This window comes from Corvus brachyrhynchos, unplaced genomic scaffold (assembly GCF_000691975.1).
Source record: "Corvus brachyrhynchos isolate BGI_N302 unplaced genomic scaffold, ASM69197v1 scaffold66, whole genome shotgun sequence".
Taxonomy (NCBI): domain Eukaryota; kingdom Metazoa; phylum Chordata; class Aves; order Passeriformes; family Corvidae; genus Corvus; species Corvus brachyrhynchos.
In genome coordinates, this window is record NW_008238440.1 from 3,403,314 (window position 1) to 3,430,281 (window position 26,968).

The window sequence follows — 26,968 nt, forward strand, 5'->3', positions numbered from 1 at the left end:
AGCAGTCTGGATTCATGTTTATTGAAGCCAGTAATTAAAGACGTCCTCGTTTTGCCAGCACTAGAAAGCAAGGTTCCACATGACTGCATACTGCACCTGGTTAAAGCCATACAACTGGACTAAGGTTTGTTTCATACATTTGCAGTCCTAATTGTAAGTTGGAAGAAAAACCAATAAACTTAGTATACAGGACAGTGAACTTTCATTTACAGCATGTATATTGTTAAGTTCACGATGTACAGAGCAGTCACTTTCAACGTAGTTAAATTAAATAAAATACGAAATTCTGTTCAGTTTAAACAGGTTTTTTTAAAATGCCAATAAAAAAAGTGCAAACTTAAAATCAAGCAGCATAACCACAGCATTTTTATGGAGGGCCAATCTTTAAACTTCTCTATTTGCTTCAAGTTGAATGCGTTCATCTTTTGTTTTCTTAGTTTAAACATGAACAGTAGATGCAGTCACTATAATGCATATAAATATAGGCATATAATAGTTTAAACAGTCTACCATACAAGTGTATCTGCAAATAAAATGAAGTTTCACTTGAAAATGTAAAGGCTGTTTGCATTTGGCCTTTGGTTCCAATGCTTGAAGACACCAGAATAACAACTGTGCAGCTCACCAAAGCCAGCAGACTTTGGCACCCACAGGATGCTACATTACTTACACCTCTCTTCAGTAAACTAGGAGCATTCACTTGCAATTAGAAACTGGAAATCTGTCCCTGTTTTGTCTCTCTGCAAAGCTGGTAAGTTATCACACAGTAACAGTTTTGATCAGTTTTAGTATACTTAACCTTTTCATACATGTGGAAAATACTTCAATTGTAAGTTTCAGCCATATTGCTAGAAAAGTGCTTATCAGGTTAGATGACAAAAAAGGCAGTTTCAGACTGAGGTTTTCAAACTATCCCATTACAATCACACACTTAAGTTTTCCTGTCCAATTTTTGATGGTTTAGTCTCCAATCTCACTTCTCAGTGTCAGGAGGACAGTGTGTAATTACTTCTGGTTTGGTAACTTGCAACTGGCACCCGTTACACCAGGAAGTGCATCCACACCACCACCAGCCAGCCACAGTCTTAGTCTAACTGTTATCTAGACAACTGTATAACTTCAGGTCATACCATTTATTAAAAAAGTAAAAAAAAAAAAAAAAAAAAGAAAAAAAAAAGAAAAATATAGTATTTTCAACAAAAAAACTGGCACAAGTAACATACTCATGTTAATGTTTGTCAAAGAGGCAAGTAAATACTCTTAGCTTTCTAGATGTCTAGACAGGCTTACAGGAACAGCCTCTTGCTGTAACGTAGGAGTTGAGGTTAACACCCAGCACTGTGTTAGTGGTCAGTCTAATTCTGTATATTTAAGTAACAATATATATTAGGGAAGTTATATCCAGACATCAGATTTAGTACAACAAGTTCATATCAATAAAAAGTAAACTCTGTATAATTCAAATTGTGGTTTTTCCCTTCAGCATTAAGAGCACAGAATATGCTTGGTATTTTTAATTTCTGGTAGTGTGTACATGTAAAACAAGCATACTGTGTATAAAATCAAAGTGCCATTTCAGTAACCATAGCAGTTGTGTTTGTTTGTACAGAATGATGGTTTATGTGACCATGGACAGGGCTCCCTTAGAGCAACGGGGACAACCACAACCCATCTTTCCAAATGAAATGCTACATGAAAGAAAATACAAAACGACTTCTTCAGGATGTCCATCGTGTACACATTCATACTTTTTAGGTTACCTTCAGAATTGGAGCTGGCTGCACCTGCAGCAGGTGTGGTTGGAACTAGGGCCTTGAAAGTTTTTTTTAAAAACCTCCATAGGTGTAAGGCAGGAATCCATTTTAGCTTGGTAGCTGATATTTAGTTACAAAAAAAGTAAGAAAAAAAAAATACTGAGAGTGTTCTGTAGCACATTTCATTATGGGAAAATGATCCGTCACCCACCATTCTTCATAGGCCAGCCTCTTGGCATAAAAAAGGCAGAAGCTATCAGGAAACAGGATTTAAAATTAAATACAAATTGCCAAACTACTGTTTTTCAAATAAAACGGAACAGTGACTGTTTGTACTACAGTGCACAATAAGTTCAAGCACCTTCTAAAGACACATCACATACTGTGCCAGGCACTTGGAGCTAAACAAGTTTAGTTTCTCCCTTTGTCAGCTACACCAGAAAGGGCATCCACACTCTTAAGACTTCTTTAAAAACTAAAACAAGATTTATAACAAGAATAAATTCCCGTGGTTCTTAGTGTTTGGCCTGGAGTTCTCCAATGTAAAGTAGTCTTTTAAAAACAGTGACTATTAACCCCCTGTGAAACACAGGATTTGACAACATTGCTCCTCTCCAGTCAATCCAACATTCTGGTTACTCACTGTCCCAAATCTGTTTCCCCTTTTAGGGCTCCATTCCCCACCTCGGCTTCTTTCCCCCAATGAATGCTGTTACACCACCACCACTCCAAGAATATAATGCATTGCAAACATACAAGTAGCCAATTCCAGTAACTCTGAAAGAGGGTTTCAGTTCTCTTTCTTGTCTCATGTGCAGTCAGTAGTACTTTTGAAAGAATTCTCCATTTTGCTTCTCTGTGTTCTTCACAACAGGAAATGCAGCTGCACCTGCTTTACCTCCAAACCAAAAGAATTGCCCTATATAAACTCTAAATGGTTATCTTATACAGAGGGATTTTATATGCAAACTTCCTGAATGTGCACTTTTTACTGGGACAAGGCAATGATGTAGTAAGCTCATTTCCCCTGCCCCAAGAAAACTGATAGCATCTGCCATAGCAGAAAATTCCTGGTCTTATCAGATCACTATACATAGTTATTTGGTCATTTACATCTGCATTGTTCTGCCCTATCAAGCCTCGTTCTCTGTTGGAGGAGAATTTGTTGTTACCATGGGGTCAGGCTTGCGAGTGATCCTGTCCAGCTCCTCCTGAGCGTTTGCCAAAACTGTCTTTTGTCCTGGAAAGGAAAAGGACACAAAGCATTCAAATTTCAGTGGTAAGTTTTAACCAACAAGCACAGGTGTTCAAAAAATCACCTTTGTATGACAATATATTACTTATTTCTCATTATTTCGCCACCTCCCCAAGACCAGAGAGCCTGGCACATTGCAGGGTATTGCCTGTGTAAAAACTGATAAAGACTCAAATTTGATCCACTTTAAAGAGATGAAATGCTGAACTACACAGCAGCAAAAAGCACACCACCACCAGTGATATGCTGATAGCAACTAACATTTTAAAATAACTGATTTAGAATTTTCCATAAAAATCAGCCATACACAATTCTATTATTAGCAATGATAGCAAGGACTATTTAAACCAACTTTTAAACACAAGGTATGTAGGACACCTGCTAAAAAAAAAATCCCATTTGTTTGGTCACACTTGTACTCACTGCATTTGAATATGAAACAACTAACAGGGAGAACTCTCATATCTGCAGCCAATGTTTCCCTTAAAAAGGGGACAGGAATTGCATATTCATGTAATATCGCCAAGCAGTCATTTCAAAGGACTTCTTCAATTGGAACCAGACACACTGAAGTACTTCATGCAAAGGCATATCTTACATTTTTATATTAGATTCAAAACTTTTTAACAATTCCCTAACTGAACCCTCAGCTTACCTCAGTGATTCTGAAAATTATAAACCCACGGACAAATTCATCACCAAAATTGGAACAATATATCCTAATGCATGGAGCATACAAGCATTTAAGATTAAAAAGCTATATTTTTAGACAAAAAGTAGATTATATAACCATGTACAGCTTCCTTACATAGCCAAAGAATTTAACAAGCATCTGTTTTCCAGCTCAAATGTGTGTGAAATATTAGGTGGATTTTTTCCAGGGTACATGCTGAAAACATTAAGAAGGCAAGATTTGACTGTTAGAGATTTAAGTGTTTTTTTCCAAAGTACAAAGACATAACCAAGTTAAAAGGTTACCTTTAATCACTAGGAAGGTTTTAGACCTAAGCACTAGTTATAAGCCACAGCACTCTAAACAGCATCTACTCAAAGTAGGAGTATTTAAGCAAAATTTAGGAATTAGTACATTGACTAATGTACTGTAACAGAACTTAAAATACAAAACAATTCACATGTAGACTAATAGCACCTGGGAGCTGAAAAAGCATAAACCCTAAACCAATAAAGGCCACACAAAATCCTTGCTTAAATAACAGCAGATCTAAAAAACTGTGACTGTTTTTTATGCTGGATGAACTGGCTCCTTAGGCCTCCAAAATAACCCCAAGCAACGTCCAGCGAATACCTCATGTGGACAGGAAAAACACTCCCAACAGAGGGGAACACACTCCCCTTTATCACCACCATGGGGGAGCACCTTCCAAAGGAGAAGAAATACAAGGAGCTGTTTATAAGAAAATAAGAGCTTCCCCTGCCTTTTGAATGAGAGTGACACTTGCTTTCAGTTTCCCTACAAATTTGTCAAGGAGTGATGGCCTCATTCAGTGAGATGTGTTCTGCACAATTACATGCCCCCAGTTCTGTACAATTTATTCCTCTTGCTAGATCAGAGTGAGAGCAGGGAACCTGTGTTCTTTATCCTCTGTACAGGAAGAGAGAGAGAAGCAGCCTTGGAATTTGCAAGAATCTTCTTGTGAATATAAATGAAATAATTTTGTGACTATAGAAGTTCACATGAAGAAAAACAATCCACCACAGAAACAAGCAATTGAAGTTCTTTGAAATATCGTGGTCTAGACATCAAAGAGAGTCCAGAAACAAAGGCAAACAAGAAGAAGTGCACAGCAGGAAAACTGGACACGACACTGCAGCATCTGCCCGGAGGAGAGATTTCTCTCAGGTAGAATTGTCACAGTAGAAACCAATCCATCAATTAGGCTGACCAGTATTGTTGAGATCCACAACGTCTCTCTCATCCTGGGACAGAATCTCAACGTTTCAACCTCAGGCTATTCATAGCCATGAGAGAAACAGATGGTCTCTTTAAAGCTAAATATTTTTGTCATCAACCTTCTGAAAGTGTTGGGCTCTTTAAACAGTTTAGACATTTGAAATGCCTATAAAGATAATTTTAGTATATTTACTCACACAGAGGGTGCTGCTGGAAAAAAAAGGCTTTCTCCAACGTGTTCTGTTCAACTCTTCCACAAAGAACAGGTCATCTCTTCATCAGGTACCAGCACCAGGTACCTCACAAACTCAACAAGAGCTTTTCAGATAGCAGCATAAGGAGCCCTTACCTTCTCAGGACAGTTTAATCTTACACTGCTTCATCTAAGGTGTGAGCACAGCAGGTGACAAGAACAGGCACCTTCTCCTGCGAGCGAAAGCCGACTGTTCTGTTCCCAAAGTCAGGAAATGGGAGGAATGGGAGCTGCCAACTTGATGCAGCCAAGAAAAGCCAACCTTGAGATCATTCAGCAGAAGCACTTCCACCCAAGAAAGAGAACTGCTGCAGCAGGCACTACAATGAGATAGATCTGCAGTGCTGATACAATATTCTGATCACTCGTGTTCAAGACAAGAATAAGCCAATGATGGGAACTAATGAAGAAACTAGTGGGGAAAACAGAGCTCAGCCTCTAGCAGGAGACTAGAAGAGAACTTGTCTAATTTAGTCTAACAAAATCAAGAAGTTAAGGAAGGATGTATGATTGCTGTCTCTACATGTTTCAGGAGAGAAATTATCTATTCCAGTTAGAAGTTAATGCTGACACAAGGGAAAAAAAAGCAAAAGAAAAAGCCACTTGTTATCTTTGAAAGGTCCTGGAAGGCACAGAGTGTTCTAGAAGACTGAAAGAGGGAAGAGTAAAGCCCATTACAGACTAGTTTAGTAGTTTTTCCAGAAATTGCAGGTATGTTTTAGGTGCTTAGAACAGCCTACCAGCACAACAACCAACAGGGTCTGTTCCCGACAAGTTCTGCCAAGCCACCCACATTGCTATGAAAGGATAACAGGTCCTGTGGAGAAGGGAGAAGTGGTCGATATCACATTTCACATAACCTTCACAGAAATTAAAAAAAAAAAAGCCTTGATATTTCAGAGAAAATGAATGGATTTTAATTCACAAAATTACCCATTAGTTATCCATAGCACTGGTCAGTACTTTTATTCAGCAATCTACCCTGTCCAGCTATTGAAGATAGCAGATATGTAGGTAAGTGTGCCTGAAGGGACAACAGAAGATTTTGAAAGATAGGATTGGAGGGAAAAAGTTATTTACATAAATTACCAAAGTGGTGCATGGTGATAGAATGGAAAACAGTGATAAAGGAAACACATAACATTTTGAGACACTGAGGTCATTTGATACAGAGTAGAAACCCTCCTACCAGGAAGCAGAAAATGTATTAAACTGGCTGAATTGTTATAAAAAATCCTGTTCAGTGTCACACAGATGAAAACAATCCCATGTCCCCCTGAGAGATGTGAACAGAACACATCTGTAGCACAGATCAGGTCACCCCTTCTCAGGGCAGGCAAAGCCTGGTCTGCCACCCCCAGTTGTTCCTGAGCACAAAGCAAACAGGTCCCTGAGCAGAGTCCCAGGGGAACAGAACTGTCACAGCCAGAACAACACGTCCTGCACACAAATCTGCTCTTGCAGGCCACACAAAAGTCACAGGCAAAGGGGAGCAGCTTTCAAACCCAAACACTGCTGCAAACACAAAGGGGCTACACTGACCTCCATTGCCACCCAAACAAGACCAAGAGTACTGGGATTCAGAAACACTGGACAAGAGAACAAAATAACTGAGAAATTAAGTGCTGGAATAAGCTTCCTGGAGAGGTGACATTACAGCTTTTATTTCTGAGTTTGTTTGCTTTTTAATCACTTGCCAGGTGCTCCCTAACTGACTTTGCTTCAGATAAAAAGCATGGATGAAATAGTACCTAAAAATATTTATAGTTCTATTTCTATAAAAAGTTATTTTGACCTTGTGTTGAGTAAACCACGAGGCTGCATTTGATGAAGCAGGGGACACCTTTCAGTGTTTAACTGAAGAGGGCACTCTGGATTATGAAAGAATTAGTTCAGTATTTTTGTAACATGGATACAATATTACTATGTAAATAATACATAACACAAAATCCCTTTTGTTATCTTCAGAATAAATACATTTAATAAAAACAAAATTACAGAATTCATGCTGTAAGTCCAATTCTAGACATTTTCGAGCTTTCAGAGCGTGAAATGTCATATATACACCTTCCCAATTAAAAAAAAATTAAAAATACCCACACTCCAACTGCCTTGGTTCTCTGGCAGAACCATCAGTATGGCTGGCAGCAGACATTTCTCATTTCCAGTTCAGAATGTCTAGGCCTTACACTCCCCTCTCAGCACGAGGAACTGTGGGTTTGGCATCACCAATAAAGTCCAGAAGATTGCACAAGCTTGGGATCAGAAGTAGTGATCTATCAATAATTTAATAGAGAAAGAATTCTGGAAGGAAAGCTCCTGAACATTCAGCGTGATGGGAATGCCAGTATTGAACAGAAACAGTCAAAGAATCAAAGCAGTAAATTTAGTCTATCAGGTGGACAATGCATTTTACACCACCAAGGTCTGGGTAGGTACCAAGTACTCTGACAGGCTTCTTTCATTTTCACCTGAACTGCTGCATTATTTATAAGCAAGGATCTCACACAGTGCAGTCACAGGCACACACAGAGTGCATCCATTTGTCAGTGTTATCAGCTGTGTTGCATCACAATAAGAACTAAGTAATTACTGAGTGAACACCTTCAAGCTGTCACAAGCAGTAACTCATTTCAGCTTGAACTCTGGGGAGATTTCAATAGTTTCACTGCTAACTCCAGTCCAAGCCCAAAAAACTGCATCTCCTTTGTAACAGCGAAGCATCAAGAAAGGAAGGAATTCTGAAGTTGAAAAAGAAATCAGCACTTTCAGCACAGGATCAAGACTGAAATGTCACTGGAATCCCAGCAATGCAACTTCACTCAAAGAATTAAGTTATATCAGGCTTAACAGAAGCCCTGGAGTTGTGAAGCTGCAGTAGTTTAGTTCTTTTTTTAAACACTGCACATTTTGGCATTGTCATCTGACAAGGTCTGTCACTTTACTGACCAGTGTAAGAGACACACCCATGGACCAAGGTGCCAAATAAAATATTAAAAACAAGTGCAGTAACAAGTCCAATACCTGATTTCTTGGCTGTACTTTGCACTCCTCCAGCACCAGGACTTCCAGGAGAGCCAGTCTTTTTGCTCAAGAGACTGTTAAAGAAACTAGCCAAGACACCTTCACTTGCAGCATTATCTAAATAAAAAAACAAATACAGATCACACAGAACACTTAGAGCTGGTAAATTATAACTTATTTTCACATACATACAAATCTCTTGCTAATCAAGGAAATAAACCTCTGAGAAAGTCTGTCCTTGCTCAGTTTGAAGACCCCAGTCCTTTGCATACCTTGGCATAGGCAGAGATTTAATCTAAATATTTGTATGCTTTTAAGTTTTTAATAAATGTAGAAGCCAAGAGCAAGATTATTAAGTATGGACATGAAAGTCAAAGACTGATAAGTCCATTAATAACATGCACAGATGTTCCAGTGCAGCCTTTCATGCCACACTGCTTTTAACAAATCAAAACTTGGCAGTTCAGCCATAGGACAGGATCCAGAAGGGCATTTTACCCCCAGAAGTGAGGCACGGCCCTACAGTGCACAACAAAAAACAACGCTGGCCCTGCAGACCTCCTTAATGCCCAGAGGGGAAAGAAACCCTTCAATACCACAGAGTTGCATCTCAGGGAATGGTCTCATTTCTGAGTTACTCCATCTACTACAGCAAATGACATTCCAGAGAGGGTTTAATAGAACGGGGTTCACTGTAGATTCCAGAATAAGTGATATGAAGCATAAAACTCTTTGTAGTTTACAGCAGTCTCCACCCTAATAATTCAACTGATGCATAATAAATGTATTGAGGCAACTTAAGGAAATCAGAATGTAGTTGACCTCTGTCTGACTGCTTGGCAGTAACAGAACTCTATTTCAAGTCATATAAATGACCAGAAAAGAATCAATCCTAAGTTATATCACAAATTCATTTCTGTTATTAAAGTAACTATACTATTAGTGAATAAATCCCCAGGTCTTTCTACAGCAGAGGATTCACTTTAAGGGAAATAACACATAATAGAACAGTAAAATGCTCATTCATACTTTTAATATTTGGATCTGGTTTCTTAACTGATGTGATTGGTGAGGCACTGGGTACATTGGCGGGACCAGCTCTGCCTTGAGTTCTTGGGGATCCTGCAGGGCCTCTTGCTGGAGATTCCTTAAAAAAAGTCCAAATCACACAAATCAGAGAAGAACTTCAAAGATTAGTTACATAAAGCAAGTTTAATGTCACGTGCATATTACTTTTTCAACCTTTCTATTGGCACTGTAGTGATGCACACTGGAGAAAGAAAACAAACAGGCACCCAAAAGATCAGTTATTTTGGGGATGTGCCTCTACTACAGGAAAGGCTGAATCACTGCAGGAAATTTTCTGTTCAATAATCAGATGTTTCCACAGTGAATTTACAAGCAATATTTTAAAATATTGCCTCATTATTTATTTACTTTCTGCAGTTTGGAGAGATTATGTAGTTACATTTAAATACAAAAAATGGACCTCAGCAGGTTCAAATCATTCCCTTTTCCCTTGAAGGAAACAAAACACCTCCTACTCTTTTCCTTGGATGTACTTACTGATGCTCTTGTAGGCGTTGCTGGCTGTTTGGCAAGGAATGACTGCAAAAACAACATATTAAGCATATTAAATATATTTCAAAGAATACAGAGGAATAAAATACAGTGAAGCTGAGTAACCATTAATTTATTTGATTGTTTTCCTGATATTTACGGGATTCCTCTTTGATATTTCTATACTTCCCAACTCTGCCTCCCCGAGGACTGAGCTGCAAGGAGTAAATAAGCTTTGGGCCTTTGTCTCACACAGCCAGTTCAGAACTCAAAGCCAGCACCAGAGACACCCCAGTCTGTAACCTCCAGGACATTTATAATCCCCTGCATAGGGAAGTATTGTTATATTTTTTAAACTAGAGTAATAAAGAAAATAACAAGTTACAGTATAGCCAAATTGGACACATTCGTTTTTCAAGCCTCTGGCTGAAAGAAAACTGCAGTGCTCAGATGTTAGGTTTTAAAAGTATTTATATTTCACAGATCAATACAACTTTATGGTGAAATCCAAAGTCTCTTCTTCCTCTTCTCCTTTGACATGTAAATTCTTTCAGTTCTCAGCATATCTTCCCTTCAGCTCGCTAAGATAAGTGACCATATTTCCTACTTGTATTTTTAGAATAAAGTCTTACTTCACAATTACATCTGAATTTGCAAAGCTGAAAAACAGCTACCTGGTGATTTAAATGAGGAATGAAAAACCAAAGGCAATAACAAGGGAGAAATTGAAGTCAAATCTTACACAGTAAAGACTTATTTTCATTCTTCCATTCTTACCTGCTGCTTCATAAGAAATACTTGCTCATCTTCTGCTGCCAGCTCTTTATCATGGACTAACTGTTGAACAAAACATTTCGTTACTTCAAGTAAAATCTGAAGTGGATTACTGTAACTGCATTTTATGTTTTGGTGATCAAAAGGGAAGAGAGAGAGGCAAATCTTTAGGACTCTTGTTCACTTTTTTTTTTTTAACTGTTCTTTCACATTTAAAATAATAGCAACATTAAAGAAGTTGTCATTAAAAAATGCTGTAAAATAAAAAATATTGGAGCAGACTAACAGTGATGCCAGCCTGTGAGCACTGTCCTAAAAGATGAGCACTTGGTAAGTAGCCACATTCATCTTTTTAAATTTGGATATTGATATCATCAGCATCTCTTCAAAGACCTGAGATGACCTTGCTTTGCCTTTGCATGGTAACCTCAATGCCAAATGTACAAATGTAAATGTCCTACAAGAAATTCTCCATTTTCTGGGTGTGTTTCTGCCCCACACATGCAAAAGTGGTAAAATGTAAAATAGCTATTCCTGGACTGCCTTTCATTCAATAAGGTGCATGGTTTCTGAGTTTGCTTGCAGTATTTTAAGCAACTAATAAATGAAAGCTTGATGTTTCACATAATTAGATTTTTTAAGAAGTTACATTTATATTTGGAGTTCTTCCATATTGATAGTCCTTAGCAGCTATTCAAGCAAACTCCACTTATTTGCTGGGGTACAGGAAGAAATAATCTCTTTTTACCTTTCTAACAGGAGGTTTTACAATGAAGTCTTCATATGGATCTTCTGGTTTTACTGTTGTGAAGTTTTCATGTAAAATGGCAATTTTCTTCTCATTGTCCCAACCAGCAGGTCTGTAAAAAGGAAGAAAGCTTTGCCTTTTCTGTAACTTCTACAGAGATCATTTATACACTGTCCTCTACTTAAATACGGCAACTTTCTTACAGGTCAGTCCCAATTCTCAGCTAAATTCCAGGGACACAAAAACTGGAATGGCATAGTCTGATTCAAGTACTACGCACTAAGTTGCTTTTTTAATTTGAGATTCCACAGGACTTGCATGCTAAGCTTTTGAACAACAAACCATTCCATTTATTTTTATATACGTTACATGCAGTGCTTAATAAAAACCAATGTGACACCATGCTGCTTGTCCAAGTGACTTACATAAAAACTGCATCCTTCTCTACCACTAAGGCAGGCGTGGTAAACTGGAAACCGTAGGTTTTATGTACAATGTACTTATACAACAGGTCAAGGTTCTTCTCCTCCTTAACTGATGTATAAATCAAGGCAGCCCCATCTGAGTTTATATTTAAGGAAAATTATGTAAGATACAGTTTCTAAATTATAATAAGAATTTCAAAGCAGGAGTTAATAGATTTATATCTACTAGACTTAGCTTTGAGCAGTAGTTCAAGACAAAACTAGAGAATTTAGCATTCAGGGAGAGGAGGGGATATAACATGACAAGACTCATGGCACTTTTCCTTGACATACACAAAAGTTATCCATCTTCCCAGGCTTACATGGAAATTGCATCCTACTTAACTTGGAAAAAGTCAAAAACTTAATACACAGATGAGATCTCAGGCTTACATGGGAACTGCAAATTCTGAGGGGAAAACCAAGAAAGAACACTTCACAAAATGTAAACCCAGTCCTTTGTAAAGGAACAAAATCTCCAAATCCCATGCACAATTTAAAAACTAGAGAAGGTTTTATACATCTGTCAACATTTTCAAAAAATCAAATGTTACACAGCAAATACCAAGCAATCTTGCAGAGCAACTTCTTGGATTAACTTTATGTGCAATTCAACATGAAAACATCTCTTCTTTCTTCCATATTAGAGGCAATCTCCTCAGCACAGGAAAGGATACACTGTAAGCAGAATCTGCGGATGTGTGACTGAATGAAGTCAAAGTGTTCTTCCCTGTAGTCGTGCTCCTTCTCCAGGACACTCACTGCATCACACTGGGGGAGGCAGGAAAACAAACCAGAAAAACCCAGGCATTTAATCCCAGCACATCTTAAACCACCTTCTTTAATCTTACACACTCCCATCACATTTATTTTGGTTCTAAAACCAAACCGATAAACCAAACGCTAAAGTAATTAACAGATAATTGAGAAAGTTATTACTATTCCATAAAAGTAAAAATTGATGGTGATGGCAGAAGCTCGCTTGTAAAACAAACCCCTTCACCGTTAATCCAGAACTCATTTTGCATGTCTGTAGACAGCATCCCTCCTACAAGAGAAGCAATGAAACCCTTGCATAGCAGCAAACAGAAGCAGAGCCTCACTTTTGTGCACACCACCAGCACAGGGATGCCCAGGTTGTGAGTCAGCACATTGTCTCCGAGGGGCAGGGAAACATGTTCATCCTCCTGGCCAGACGAAGGGCCTCTCCTCTGTGGTGATCCTTGGTAGCCTTCTTCAGGTTCTACATACTCCTGAAACTCCTTTATAACTATTAAAAGAGAGAAACTCTTAGGGTACAACAAAGGAACTGGTTCTTTTAAAACCATAATTCATCTACAAGTAACCAGAAATCTCAACTTTTTAAAAAAATTTTTTACTACATGAGAACTGAATGCAAGTTAAGCTTTGTTGCCCTTTCCAACACCACAACTCTCCCCCATCAAAAATTACAGGAAGTTAAATCAAGTGGGATCTGGAACCATTACAAATAATCACAATTATCTGCAAGAGCTATAGTATGCACAAATGCATATTCCTGAACATTTCATTATACGACAGTTGACAACAGAAAACATAAATGTGGTTTAGCAACACAGCCTCCACCCTGCATTTTGTACCTATTGTGGAAGAAAGCATGGTGAAAACGTAGATGTACACAGAAAACACCAACCTGAAACAGCCACTTTTTCTTATGAACAATTACTTTAGTTCCTATCACTCTACATTTCTGTTGCAGGCATCCAATGCTAGAAATATAAAACCTACCTGCATAAACCCAGACTCAAGGGCATCTGCATGTTACCTGAAGAGATTCAGTTGTATCCTGGAAAACTACAGTGGGGTCCAGAGGAAACTAGATGCTTTCTATGTTTTCAGTATTTTAATTTTACAGCAACAGTGAGTGTTCCAATAATACCGAATACTATCAAATACTGAGGCACCTAAGGAATTTTAAGGCCATTCTGGAAATGCTCTGTGAGCCCACACATGCATTATCAAATCTGGGCTGCAATCTACACTTTAATGTCTTTTATTCAAGACCAAAGGCACAGACCAGCTAAACCTGTGTCCTGGATGTGGCTGCTCCAGGCACAGCACTGCCCCGAGGCCCAGGGCTCTCCCCCCTCCAAAGCCTCCTCCTCCTCACTCAGCCATGAGGAACCCTCGCAGAAAGAGCCAAGCAAACTCCATGATGTGCTCCCACAAAGGCACCTTTATTTTAGAAACAGTGGGAGCAGAGTGACTGTAGGGACAGTAAGGAAAACTCCTCAGAAAAGCCACCAGTCTCTAGCCCAGCCACACAGAGAGGCTGCTCAGCACAACCTGTGCCAGGGAAGGAAGTGCAGTGCACTGCAGGCCTCCTGAGGTTAGCAAATGGTAAAACCTCAGGGAATTTTCTTCTACAAACCTTGCAAAAAGAAGTCATAGTACATTTTCAAAATAGGAACCATTCCTGCAATAGAATGGGTGTGTGAAAGGAAGAACAAATCAGAAAAACTCTTCTGTTCAGAGCTGCACAATCTACAATGTTTAGCTGAAATATAAAATTGTGTGATTCCTGTGGAAAAGAAGAGAGCTCCATTCCAGAGAAAAGCTTAAAAACCCCAGACTAAATATAGACCATAAGACTCCCAATCACCAATTCAAAATATATGCCAGGGTGCAAGGAAACACAAACAAATGAAAAAGGAATGCAGTTGCTTTAAACGTGGGGAGGCAGTGCCGTCTGGTGGAGAGGAAACAGCAGTGCTCCAAGGGATGCTTCCTCCGGGACTGTTTCTTAGTCAGCGACAGCAAATCAAAATTCCATTCTACATTCTGCCCATAACATGTGTTTACTATCTCACCAAAAGCCTTTAACTAGGAAAGGGTTTTTCTGAAGTGCTTCTTTACTTTTATTAGCTTTCCCATTACTATTTACTACTGAGGCCAAGTGTATTAGAGCAATTTAAAGAATACCATCTGCATCTCCCACAATGGTTCAGATGAGCCTCCCTGACTTCATCACACAGAAAAGACTATTTGACAATACAGCTCTCAATTTACCACAGCATTATAATCAGACAGGATTCCTTTCCTGGCTTTTGTTCGTATCAAAGCAAAAGAATCTTTTCTTCACTGAGATACATGGGGGCATAAACCCCTTCAAATTAGGGGAATAAAAGCCTCTCCTGAAAAGAGTAACACTCGACAACATGAGAAAACAAAAGATGCTCTAAGAATTTTAGTAATGTAAATAAGAGCAAATGCAACACGGAAATTTCAGAAGTCTGATGGCTTCATCCTCACGAATTTTCTCCTCATGAATTTCTGCTGAATGGGAATGAAGAGAGCCACGACTCCCAGCTCCCCCCTATCCCCAGGAGTGCTGCTGCTGGGTACTGCTGACCAAGGCCACACCTCACACATGGAGGGAGAAAACCCTTCCCTGTGGAGCTGGGCCCAGCACTAATCCCTGCCAGACACTGAGCAATGGGACACAAGACTCCTGAACAAACAACTACCTGAGTGACAGAAGGTAACAGCTAGAGCAAGAACCTCTGACTACAGCATCCTGAGCACACAGAAACCACTTTAACTCAGAAACAAGTGTAAGTGCCTGCCAGCAGCAGGTGCTTAAACACTGCTCAAGGCTTCCACTCAACCCCCATTCCCATTCAGAACTTAGTCCTGCTAAATCCAAGTGAACCTGTACCCCAGGTACTGTCAGATGCCCCAGTGAATGAACTGCACTCTCACAAGGTAATAAAACAGCTTACTGCAGTTAAAGCACTTCTTTGACACACAGCAATTTCATACTTTCTCTTACCTCCCACAGCTATTTCTCTTTTGAGCTCCACTCTCAGGCTTTTACTGGATATAAAGTATCCATATTTAATGGAAATAAAGTTGTGCATCCAAACAGCTCACATAAGCTTTTCATTTTCCTTTTTTCTAGCAAGCTATGAATATTTTCTCCTCCACACAGTTCTAATTGAGGAATCAGCTTCTATATGGTATGGAAAACAACTCTTAATAAAGAAAAGAAGTAGTGAAAATTACTTTGGTTTAAGGTTTTTGAACAGGAAACACACCTAAGATGATGCACATAAAATAGGAAGCCAGAAAAACAACAGTTCCTCGGGCAAATCTGTAATATTCTGCCACCCATCACTAAGGTTGAGTACTCAGAATGGCCTATTATGTTTAAAAAATTCTCACCAGGTGATGATGTGCCATTAAAATCACACCTCCACTACGGACTGCTGATTTATCTACCAAACTTGTGGCTTTTTAGAGTTTTGCATTGAACAGAGCAAACAACAGCAAGGTTCCAGCAAACTGTTTTGTTCATGTTGCTGTTGTTCACACGAGGCACTGCAAGGTAATGCCACCAAAAACTGCTGCATCACTCAGGACATGCATTGACTGGAAGCACTGAGACAGCAATCCATGATTATTCTTAGGTTTGATTGTTCCAGCAACAATAAGATGCTCAGGCTTGGAGTGCTCCTTAACTGCATGTGGAAATGCAGGCAAATACTACAAAGGCCCCGAACAGCAGAATGAGAAAATAGAGAGTATTTTTCTAAGAATATCAATCCATATTTACACTCTATTTACAATCACTTTTAGCCCTATCTTTATTGATCATTAAAAATTTTAGTCTTGTGAAAAGAATTCCTAGACAAAAGATGCCTGGATACATTTTTTTTTTAATCTTTTAGCTTAAGAAATCTTTCAGCTCTATGTCAGACTAAAAAAGAAAAAAGTTAGGTATTCTGAAATTAATTCTGCTTGAATGGGACAGTACACAATTTGCAAAATAATATTACTGTGTTTCAATTCTTTAGCTTCAAACACCCCAGGGGTCATTGGTATAATTGCTATTTTACCAATACAGCTCCTTTCTGCAGCTCTTGATTTCTGACAGCTGCCTTATCTGCTCTGCTGTCTTAAATAGGGGAGGCAACATTCACATCTCCCCTGAAATAATTATTCAAATATATGTTATTTAAATAATGATTTATCACAATTGAGCCTGAATTAAATTAGCATAGTTGACATTATGTATCTGAGTTCACATAAGCCAAGCTCTTAGCAAGGAACCTCCAGAGCAGGTTGCTGATGGCAGTGAGTGCAGGCAGACAATGCTCTGGGCACATTCCAAGCAAGGCAGCCTGTTGCTTCCATGTGTGTCCTGCTGCCCATTCTGGAGGCTCTTGAACTCCCAAAGGGAAGTTTCTCACCCACCCAGGCAAGCCAAGAGTCAGTATCTCAACCAGCAAACACAGGAGCAAGGGCTGGGTGCAGGAAGGCCTCACAAACCCTGCCAGCAGAGACAAGCAGTCCAAAGTCCAACTCCACTGAGAAGAGTGAGGTAACAAAGGGACCTCTGGAAACTCTTAGGATCTTAGCACTGGAGAAGGAACAGCCTTGCAGCACTTCAGGTGGATGTGATGCCTTAAGAGGCCTCCTAGAAAGAGAGACTAGACAGGAGTAAGAGAATAAAAGTAGGTATTTATTTGAAAGGCCTTCAAAGGTCTTTGGGGGGCCAGAGGCCACTGCCCAGATGGACCCCAAGATGGACAACAGGTCACGAGTTCTTCACACTTTTATAGGTTTGGTTTATTTGCATAGCAGGGTTAATTCTCCAATTAAAGCTTCAGTTTAATGATGTAATTCCCCTCAGCTTGCCCCCCTTAGAGGCTCTTTGGTTTGTACTTTTTGGGCCTAGGATGGTCTGGGTGTCCTTGAAGAGCAGGCCTGGAGAGGCTTTGTTATGTCTGCCTGGCACGACAGGACAGAAATTAACAGGCTACAAGAAACTTCAGAGTTACATACCAAGCAGTACAGGATTTGAAAAATATAAAAGTTAAAACCTAAGGCATCAGATGCCAGTGGGACAGGACTGGGCAGTGTTTCCCCAGGGTTCCTGGTGCTGTGTGTGACAGCCAGGGAAAGCACTGTGGACATTCAGCTCGGGATGGAGGAGCAGGAGTAAGGGAATATTCTGCAGGTGAAGCCAGGAAACACATCCATGTCTTATGCTGCAGGGGGCTTTAATTCAGCACATCCCATCACTCTGCACTCCACTTCTATGTTCCTACTGCCCTCATGTGCACTTTATTATCCTGGTTTTTACATATTTGGGCTGTTGCAACCCAGTGACTTCATTTTCTAAGTGGCAGCCCACCCCAGGAGGCACAGGCAGCAGGATTTCAGTAAGGAGATGCTCAGCTAGCATGGGCAGCAGTCCCAAGGCATTCACCAGGCACGTGTGCTCTACCCTGCCCAATCCATTATCCTGACACACTTACAATGGGCCTTTCCTCACCATGAGCTGCTAAGAGAATTACAAGCCACGGTGGCCAAAGTTCTGAGCACAGAGCTGGCCCTAGGGACAGTCTGCAAGAAGCCAGAGATGTATCCAGGTGACACAAGTGTCCCACACAGGGCCTGAGAACAGGAGACATCAGGGCCCTGTGTGCCCCCACTGAGCCAGGGGATGGCACTGGAGCTGTGCTGGAGGAACTCGGCCCCTCTCCCATCTCCTCTTCCCTTGACTCCAGGAGAGCTCACAAGAAACCAGGAGTTTCTATGATACTTTAATTTAGATTCTCTAGGATACCACTACTGGAAAGTCTTCTAAGTTCCTCAGACAGGGTGCCTGAGCTTTGCCATAGCTCCTTCACAGAGTGCACCATGAAGGGAAGGCTGAAAAGCTTCTCTTTTCAAAAGGAAAATTTAAGTGCACAAAGTCCCCCTTTACTTGGATTGCCATAGCATTTGCTGTGTCTCAGAAAAGTAAAAAATGGGTTAGCTGTTGGATTTTGATACCAGAACTGCCTTTCCATTTCCCATTCCCAAAAAATCTCTGACAAACAACCTCCCCCCAATTATTCCCATAAAAATCCTCATATTTTACTTTTTGTTTAAATATAACCTGATGATCAAACCTGGGTGGTTTCAATCATTAATTTTAAACTCTAGCTGGTATGCTGTAGGCACAAGGCTTCTGGGAACACAATATTTAACATTCAGAAAGGATTATCAGCTATACAAATACACCTGAGTGCTCACAGGCCAAACAGATCACACTGCTCCCTAAAGTGACCCTCAGGAAGCCACCAGACCATATTTCCAAGGGTTCCACACTCCAGCAAAGACAGCCACCAGCCCAGAGGCAAAGCAGCAACCAGAGAGAATCAGTCTGAATCTACTTCATCTGAAAAGGACTGGAAGTTGCTAAGGTCTTTTCCACTAAAGGAATTTATTTTGGAGTAATTCAATATGAAAACAGAAAAAAAAAAAATCTCAAGAAAAATTCAAAACTACCTCAGGAAAGGAGCTGCAACAATGACTGCTTGCCAGTGCCAGATTCTTTTCTGCCACAGATATGCCAGGAAAGAAGGTTAATTTATACACAACATTCCTAAAGTCACAGGGTAGGAATGGCTGTAGTGAGACACAATTAGCTGCACCAGGATCACAGTCTGAGCCACCAGAAAAACAAGGGCAAAGAGACCTTCTGTAAGACAAGCACAGTATGAGAGTGGGACCTGGCTAAGGTATCACAGGAAAGCAGACAGCTCACTTCATCACTGAATTTTGTCACCGTTTTCTAAAAAGTGAATCTGTCATTTTATTGAGTTACTTTTTTTAAATTGCCCGTTTTAAAAATCAAATTATCAAAATCTCATTATTGCCCAGGATCTAGACCAATAATTCACCTGATGTTTTGTCAGCACAGCAAAACTGGAAGAGTTGTTTTAAAGCCTAACACAGTCTATTTGAATTAGACTTGCACACAACTTCAAAGTAAGTCTTAACCAACCCATTCTCAAAACACTAACCCAAAGGAATCCATCAAAAGTTGTGAGAGCTAATGAAAAAACCAACAGGAATGTACAGATGCACAAAGACTTACACTTCTGCTCCATGTGCCTCATCTCTTCTGGAGGAATTTTCATCTTATCAATGTGTTCTTGCAAGACACTGGCCCATTTCTGTAAAGACTCCATAACAGTCCAAGGTCTAGACATGTCTGCTACAAAGACCACGATGGTGTCTTGCAGGGATTCAGCAGAAACTGCAAACTTCAGCAGCCCTTTGTGGTACAAGTCTCCATCCAGGATCCAGACGTTGCAGCGAGTGTGATCTGAAAGGAAAAGGCACAGTTGGAACCCAGCAGATGCCAGGGTTTGGCTTTGCCAGGCTAGGAATGACCAGATGAGAGCATCAGTTCTCAGTGCAAGGAGCAGACCCAGCTACCTGCAGACTTTGCCTGGTTCCTGTGTAAATGCCTACATTACTCAGTAGATGCTTTCCTTTCTGGGTTCAGAACATTTTCCTTTAAAAAAATCATTTCTGTTCTTGGGCTTTTACTCAGAACAGCTCTCACAAGGGTTTTTAATTGCTGCACAACAGTCCTGCTTTAGAATATGCACAGTGAAGCCAGTGAAGCCAGAACACAGGGGATGTGGAAGTGCAGGCCCAAAGGGGTGGCCCTGCCCCAGGCCAGCAGGGGATGAACGCTGCCTTCGGGGTCTCCCAGACACATAAGCTGGCTTCACACACTTGAGACACCTCCCAGCAGAAATAAGCTGCAAACAAGATACTAGCAATAAGCAGCTTAGGTTTCTAGCACAGGAGTGGGAGAAGCAAATACAGGATGAACTTCCCACCTTCCCAGCAAGGTTGTGCCATCTGGTCTTAACTCACACTGACTTAACACTGGCTCCTTCTGCAGGCTCCTGACAAAATGAGCACTGGAGAAACGACCTGGTATTTTAGCTTTTGTATCTCTCCCACAAGTGTTTTGATAGTGGCTGGATACTTTGGTGGAATGCAAGGCAAAGTAGAGGGGGATCAGCTGGGACAGAAAGTTGGCATTTTACCCCAAAACTGAATTCTTGGCAAGAATATAAGAACTGAAAAAAGAGTTTGCTCCAGAAATTATGTATTAGGTACCATGAACAACCAATTCTTCCAAATTTAAAAAAAAAAAGAAAAAAAGAAAGAAAGAAAATAAGTACATTATCATCAGAACTACCTGCTGAAGAGGAACAACTTCATTGATTCTATCTTTTAGACTCTTCCTAAGTATTCCCTATTTTACTACAGCTATCCAGAGGGAACAGCGAGTCTCTCTTGCACTACATACAAAATATGTGACTTCTGAAACACACAGATCTGCAAACCAGGCACTGCAGAACCCAGATTTTCAAAGCAGCTACTGAGCTTCATAATTACCCTGCCTCACTGTACTTCCGTGTCCTGAATCTTTCAGCTTCACAAAATAGATCCAGTTACTATGGCTATCACAACTTTATTCCAGGAAGGAATCCATCTCTCCTGACTCCAGAAACAGGCAAAAGCTTGGCTAGGAAATCTGGAAGAAGAAAAGATGACAGATACATACATCCTACCTGTTTAATCAGACCTTGGACAAAATTACTGAGCAGCCCAGTTGCAGACAGATCTCATCAAGGGGCTGTATGTGGGCAGTCCACATTCAGCATTTGTTCTAAGTTCTGTTGGGCTGTCCTAAGGCATTCCAACATCAGCCATCACACAATCAGACCAGCAGCCACGCTGTGAACTTACAGCTCTGCTTCCTCCAGCTGCACCCCTCGATCCACCCTCCAGCCATCAGTCAGGGTAATCCCTGTGGAGCTCAGAAATGCACCTGTGCACACCCAGCACTGCTCCCCCTCCCTTGCCCCCCTCCAGGGCACCAATCACTGGCACCACAGGGATTCCCACAGCACTGGAGGTCTGAATCTAAAGCTCCCAAAGACCTCTGATGTCAGAGGCAAGGTCTAGGAAAAGTCTGGAAAAACAGAAAGCAAGGTAGGACACAATGTGAACACATTTACATGTTTGCTATTACACAACAGTAAACTAAACATCTGTGCAGGACCCTGCATTCTAGAAGCATCCTTTGTACATGCCCTAAAGCAGCAGCCTCCCAGTAAATAAAAACCCCGTGAGCTTTCTATGAGCTAAAAGTTATTAATAGACATGAACTGTGTGTATGTACAACTGTCTCCTTGGAGCATGAATGGAAGTTTTGAAAACCTAATGCAAATCTATCCATAGTTTATGCAAGTTTACAGCTCTCATCAGCACTGATGGATTCTCCTGTGGGGAGTACTCTGACTGCAGAAAAGGCTTTCACACTTTGGCAAATAAGAAAAATTAGTAATTTCCAAATTCATTGCTTCTAAGTCACTTTTTAAAGCCAATATCTGAGGTTAAAAGTGTTTTGTTTGCTAAGCACCTTTGCCCCCCTTAAGGATTTAATTTTTGCTCAACATCTGGAATGCAGACTGGAACTAGAATACAGGTGGAACTAGAATGCAGCTGGAACTACCACTCAAAACCAGCCTGCTAGGAAGCCTGGAAGCCTTGCACTCATGTTAAAATGTACTTTAACAAAAAAATGTAACACTGTAGGAAAAGGAAAGGTTTTGCTTTTTTTCTTACAGGACAGAGGTATGTCTTGTGATTTACACTTGCTAAAACATAAAACACACTTAAAAATACAGTACTGGGTGCTCACAATTTGGCAAGGACTTGATGGCAAATTCAGCTTTGTCAGCACCATGTCAAGCTCCTACTTAGTCATGAATGTTAACTGGGCCCTTCTTACTGGCCATGACACAAGATACAAAAACAGAGCAAACAATTACCAGATCCTGTTGGAAAAGCAGGGGCTACTTATTACAGGCTATTACAAAAGGTGCTAAAACCACATGTCTAAATCCTGTCAATATTCCATTATCCCTTTAGTCCTGAAAAAGATTTTCCAGCTTTGATGAATTTTATTGCACATGGTTGATTCTGTGAACTGCAACTACATCTACATTTATCCAAAAGATATCAGTGGCAATTAGATATCCCTTGCTCAAGCTGTGAAGAGAAGCAAAAAAGGAGAAAACCTCCAAGAGAACCACTTTAAAGATGTGGATTAAAAAAAAAAGAAAAGACAATTTTCCCATTAGAAACAGTGCAGCAGCAAGACTTGGCTCAACCTGGAACAACCAGTTCAGCTGGAATATGCATATGATATGACTAAGGCCAGACCAAACCTGAGGCAAAACCCAGGACTCCTTGATTTTGTTACAAGTAAGAATGCAAGCCCAGAATGGCTCTTCTTCCCAGGCATACCAGGCACAGCCAAGGTGCATTTGCAGCCTGGGCAGTTCAGAAATGTCCCTGTGGTGTTTGTGCCTCCAGCTGACACACACAGCACAGACCAGTCCATTCCGTCTGGCTCCCTGTTCTGCTCTACATCCCCGCTGTAACTCTGCCCTAGCCCTGCAAGGGCCTCTGAAAGCTACTCTGGAAACACAGATCCTTCAGGAAAATTATGCACAGCTTCTCTTCTACCTCCTACAAATTCAGATTCTCAGTCCTCAAAAGCAGACTAACCAGCAGAGACACAAAACATCTGTTCATCATAAAGACAGGCAAAAAACTAAAACTTGTCACACTCCCTGAGAAATTCCAGTAATGGAAGACTCTGGTGCCCGAGCTCCAAGATCATTTAATATTCCAAACTAAGTTTCAAGCCAGTGCTATAAATGCTTTCATCCAGATGAACTATGGTGTCATGTATGCAGGAGCAGCCATATGCTCCAAGGATAATGTAGCTGGGGATTTAGGAGAATCCTCTCTCTCCCAGGATTGCTTCTCAGGCATCTCCAAACCTCTTCTTGAGCAAATGCCTTGGGTGTAGGCAGCATTTGGGACAGTACCCAGGCAGAGATTCAGTAGCCAACTTAGAATCTAAGTGACCCTGAACCTTGGGGACCAAAGCCCACATGTCACACCGAGCAGCGGACATCTGACAGGCCTGGAGCTGCTGGACACAAGCACAGTGCCCATGTGCATCCAGCTGCCAAGAAACCAGCAGGGGACAGGGAAAACCAGACAGTCAGTGGGCACCTCTGTGAGCCACAGGGGGCCTGCAAGGCAGAGATGCTTTCTGGGCATTTGTTAAACTTTCCTACAAACTGAAAAGGACAATTTAACTGCTGAGCTGATCTTTAGGAGGAAAGTAGCTGTAAACTAAGATTGCATTGAGCAATCCAGAAAAATCCTACTTTAAATGTAGGAGGAGCCAGGTTCAAACATCCCTTGAAGAGGAAGGAGGTGGGGAGACCATGGCCTAAGAAACAACACAGATTTTCCTTAAGGTTTCCAAGGGGAAGTGGGAGGTAGATAATGAATGACTCGGCACTATGAGGAAAATATTTCTCCTGGACAGAGTAAACTGGTCTGAACTGGAGAAGAATAAGGCAAAGAGAGCAAATAAATCTTCTACCACCTGGGAAAGAAGCTGAGATCATCTCACTCCACTGCAAAGTTTCAGTTACCGGTGTTGATCTGGCACCCCTGGAAATCCTTGTGATCTGGTCTTGGCTAGGTTGGAGTATAACAAAAAGCTGAGACCCTCAGAATCACTCATCTGCTCCTGAGCTCCTGAATGCCTACCCTCAGCTTCTTTATGGCTTCCAAGAATTGTGGGTCAATTATAAAGGCTTTGTTCCTAAATCGGTATATGAGCATACACTCATCTGAAGCACACAGAGAGTTTCAAAACCAAATCCAAACCTGTCCTAGAGAAGAAAGAGCGTTATCTCTGCCTGCTGGGAGGTCCTGACCCACTTTGCTATTTATTTTGCTTGTGGATGACACTAATGAGACAGAAAGGAAAAAGGCACGTATTATTAGCTCCTAACACACCCATTAGAGGGATGCATGAAGACCTGAATTGGCCAGCTGAGCCCGTAGTCAGTCAAAAAGATCTCTTTTTTCCCTGCTAGTGCTGCCTGAGTTCTTATGACAGGCCTCTCCTAATCACTTCAAATACTTATCGCTTTCAATAGGTAACACCAGGAAAAATAGCACAGCAAACATTTTTCTGCTCATAATACCATCTCCTTTGAGGCTGCAAGAGGCTGGATGACACAGGCTGTCCCAGCCCTCCGACCATAGGGGGCTTTTTCCCCCCTGAAGTTTTTATGCAGCACTAAAGCAGACTGTGCATAGTGAAAAAGCACACCCAGAACCTGAAGAAGCCAAGAATGGCTCAGCACTCAAAATTACAGCCCAAAAGATTTTTAGGAGCTGCAAGGAGGCCACTGGAAGACATGACAATGTACTCATCCTTGCATTGTGCCTAACTTAGTATCCAAAGGCAGCTTCCTGCCACGTGAGTGCAGGACCAATCTCCATAACAACCAGTCACATATGGCACTTAATCACTCCTGCAAGCCTTCAGCGCATCTCCAGTTTCAAAATACCATTATAGGATCTTCCTAGTCTGCTTGTTTTCAGGAACAGGGACAAACCACCACCAGTGCTTCCCTCTTATGAACTCAGAAGGAAGTCATGAATAGGAACACCGTCATTCCCCATTTTCAAAGACAAACCAACCCAAGGAGGTCTAGCAGCTTGCCCAAAATGAGATCAGCAGAGGCAGATTAAGGAGCAAAGATAACAAACTCACTCCCCATCTCTTCCTGTTCCCAACCTTCCCAAAAATACAAATAATGATACCTGCTTTTAAATGGACTCTTGGCATAATCTCCCTCCATACAGTAGAGACAAGCAATCAGCAGCAGCAACAAAAAGACAAGGGGCAAAGAGACCAGCTCCAACTTGAGAAAAGGAAATACTACTTCTGACTTTAAGTTCTGTTCTTCACTCAGTCAACTACAGCAAAACATCTGTTATAGCTAACCAAAATTCCACACACAGCCCCCACGAGAAACACCAAACCTCTGTGCCCAGAAATCCATCTTGAGCACGAAATTCTCATGGATGTATCACTCACTTTCTCTAGTCACAAAGTAGCCACAGCAATGCCATTACAGCTCCTACAAAGTCACCATCAGCAAAGGGATCTCCCCTGCCAGTGAAGGGATCCCCAGAGCTGCCTTTGCCCACCCACAGGTCAGGCTGTCAGCAGGGCAGGAGGGAGAACAGACACTGACTGGGAAACACCTTTCCCTCCACAGAAATGCACACAGCTCCTAAAACTCACAGCACCATGCTGAATCAGCTACTTGAGTGCAGCCCAGAATGCACTCATCAAACCACAATTATTAAAATAGCATGTCAGCTACTTAATTAAAGAGATTACATGTGGAAGAAACTTACCATCTCTGTCTTCATCGTGAATATTCAGATACAAGTATTCCAGTCCTCTTCCTTTCTTGCCATGCTCTGCTCCCTGTATTTTAGCCATAAGTGTGGTTTTACCTGAACCATCATCACCTGCCAGTAAGTTTGTACAGGAAAAAAAGACACCTTCAGAATTACATTTAACTTCATAAAAAAGACTTTTTCACGACTTGCTTGATTAATGAGAAGCATCCTTGTACACTTCTTAATCACACTTATGTGCTGTTCTCTTTCAAGTATTTCATCTAAATCCAATGGTTTATAGCAGAACAATAAGAATGAAGAACTATCTTCTTCTCTATCATTATTTAAAATAGGCTATAAATCTAACAGTGTAAATCAAAGAGAAAGAAAATCTATAAGCATGAAGACAAGACCACAGATCAAATTACATAACCCAATTGTAACAAACCCATGTGTCAGTTTGCTCCAATCGTTGTTTGAAACACACTTTGTTTCTACAAATAAAAAAGCAACAAACCCACAACCAACTGGCTGCATGTGTTACTTACCAAAAACAAGAATATTTTTGCCCGATGGCAATTTAGATCTGGACCGTGTAGAGACTTCACTGAGTATGGAGGACCTGGAAAAGCAGCAGAGCAGCCGCGTTATCCCGCGGCACGAAGCGAGCGCAGGCTGTGACAGCACCATGAGCTCAGCACATCCGCACCGACGGCCCCGGCAAATGCGGGCTATTTACAAACCAGGGCTGCTGTTACACCTAAAGGCCAATTTCATTCTAAACCACCACGAGCATCCTACCTTCTAGAGAACAGCTTTTATGATTTCTAAACCACAGGCAGGAACATTTAAAGTTCCCCCTCATAGGAGGCCACATTACTGCAAAACATTACTTTTCAACTAACTCTCATCACAATCGATTGCTGCATTCTATATAAGCCTTTCTACCACCGTAGATATTTTTTAAGCATTCTTTAGAAATAAAAGCCGAAAAAACACGAGATCGCCTCTGCCGGAGCCGGCCCCGAGGATGTCCCGCAGAGCCGCGGTCCCCGCTCCCCCTCTCTGCCTCAGCCCCG

The 26,968-nt window shown here is 41.0% G+C and overlaps 1 protein-coding gene across 1 annotated transcript; it reads right to left on the minus strand.

Moving 5' to 3' along the window:
• DYNC1LI2 (dynein cytoplasmic 1 light intermediate chain 2) lies at nucleotides 1-26,594 on the minus strand. The gene is made up of 12 exons (XM_017736579.1): nucleotides 26,438-26,594; nucleotides 25,902-26,018; nucleotides 19,657-19,887; nucleotides 12,848-13,014; nucleotides 12,422-12,515; nucleotides 11,706-11,841; nucleotides 11,281-11,392; nucleotides 10,536-10,595; nucleotides 9,765-9,806; nucleotides 9,228-9,345; nucleotides 8,199-8,315; nucleotides 1-2,994 (listed from the first exon to the last, which is right to left on the minus strand). The coding sequence occupies exons 1-12, from the start codon at nucleotides 26,577-26,579 to the stop codon at nucleotides 2,888-2,890; spliced, it is 1,443 nt and encodes a 480-aa protein (XP_017592068.1). The 5' UTR covers nucleotides 26,580-26,594; the 3' UTR covers nucleotides 1-2,887.
• Nucleotides 26,595-26,968: the final 374 nt, after the last annotated feature.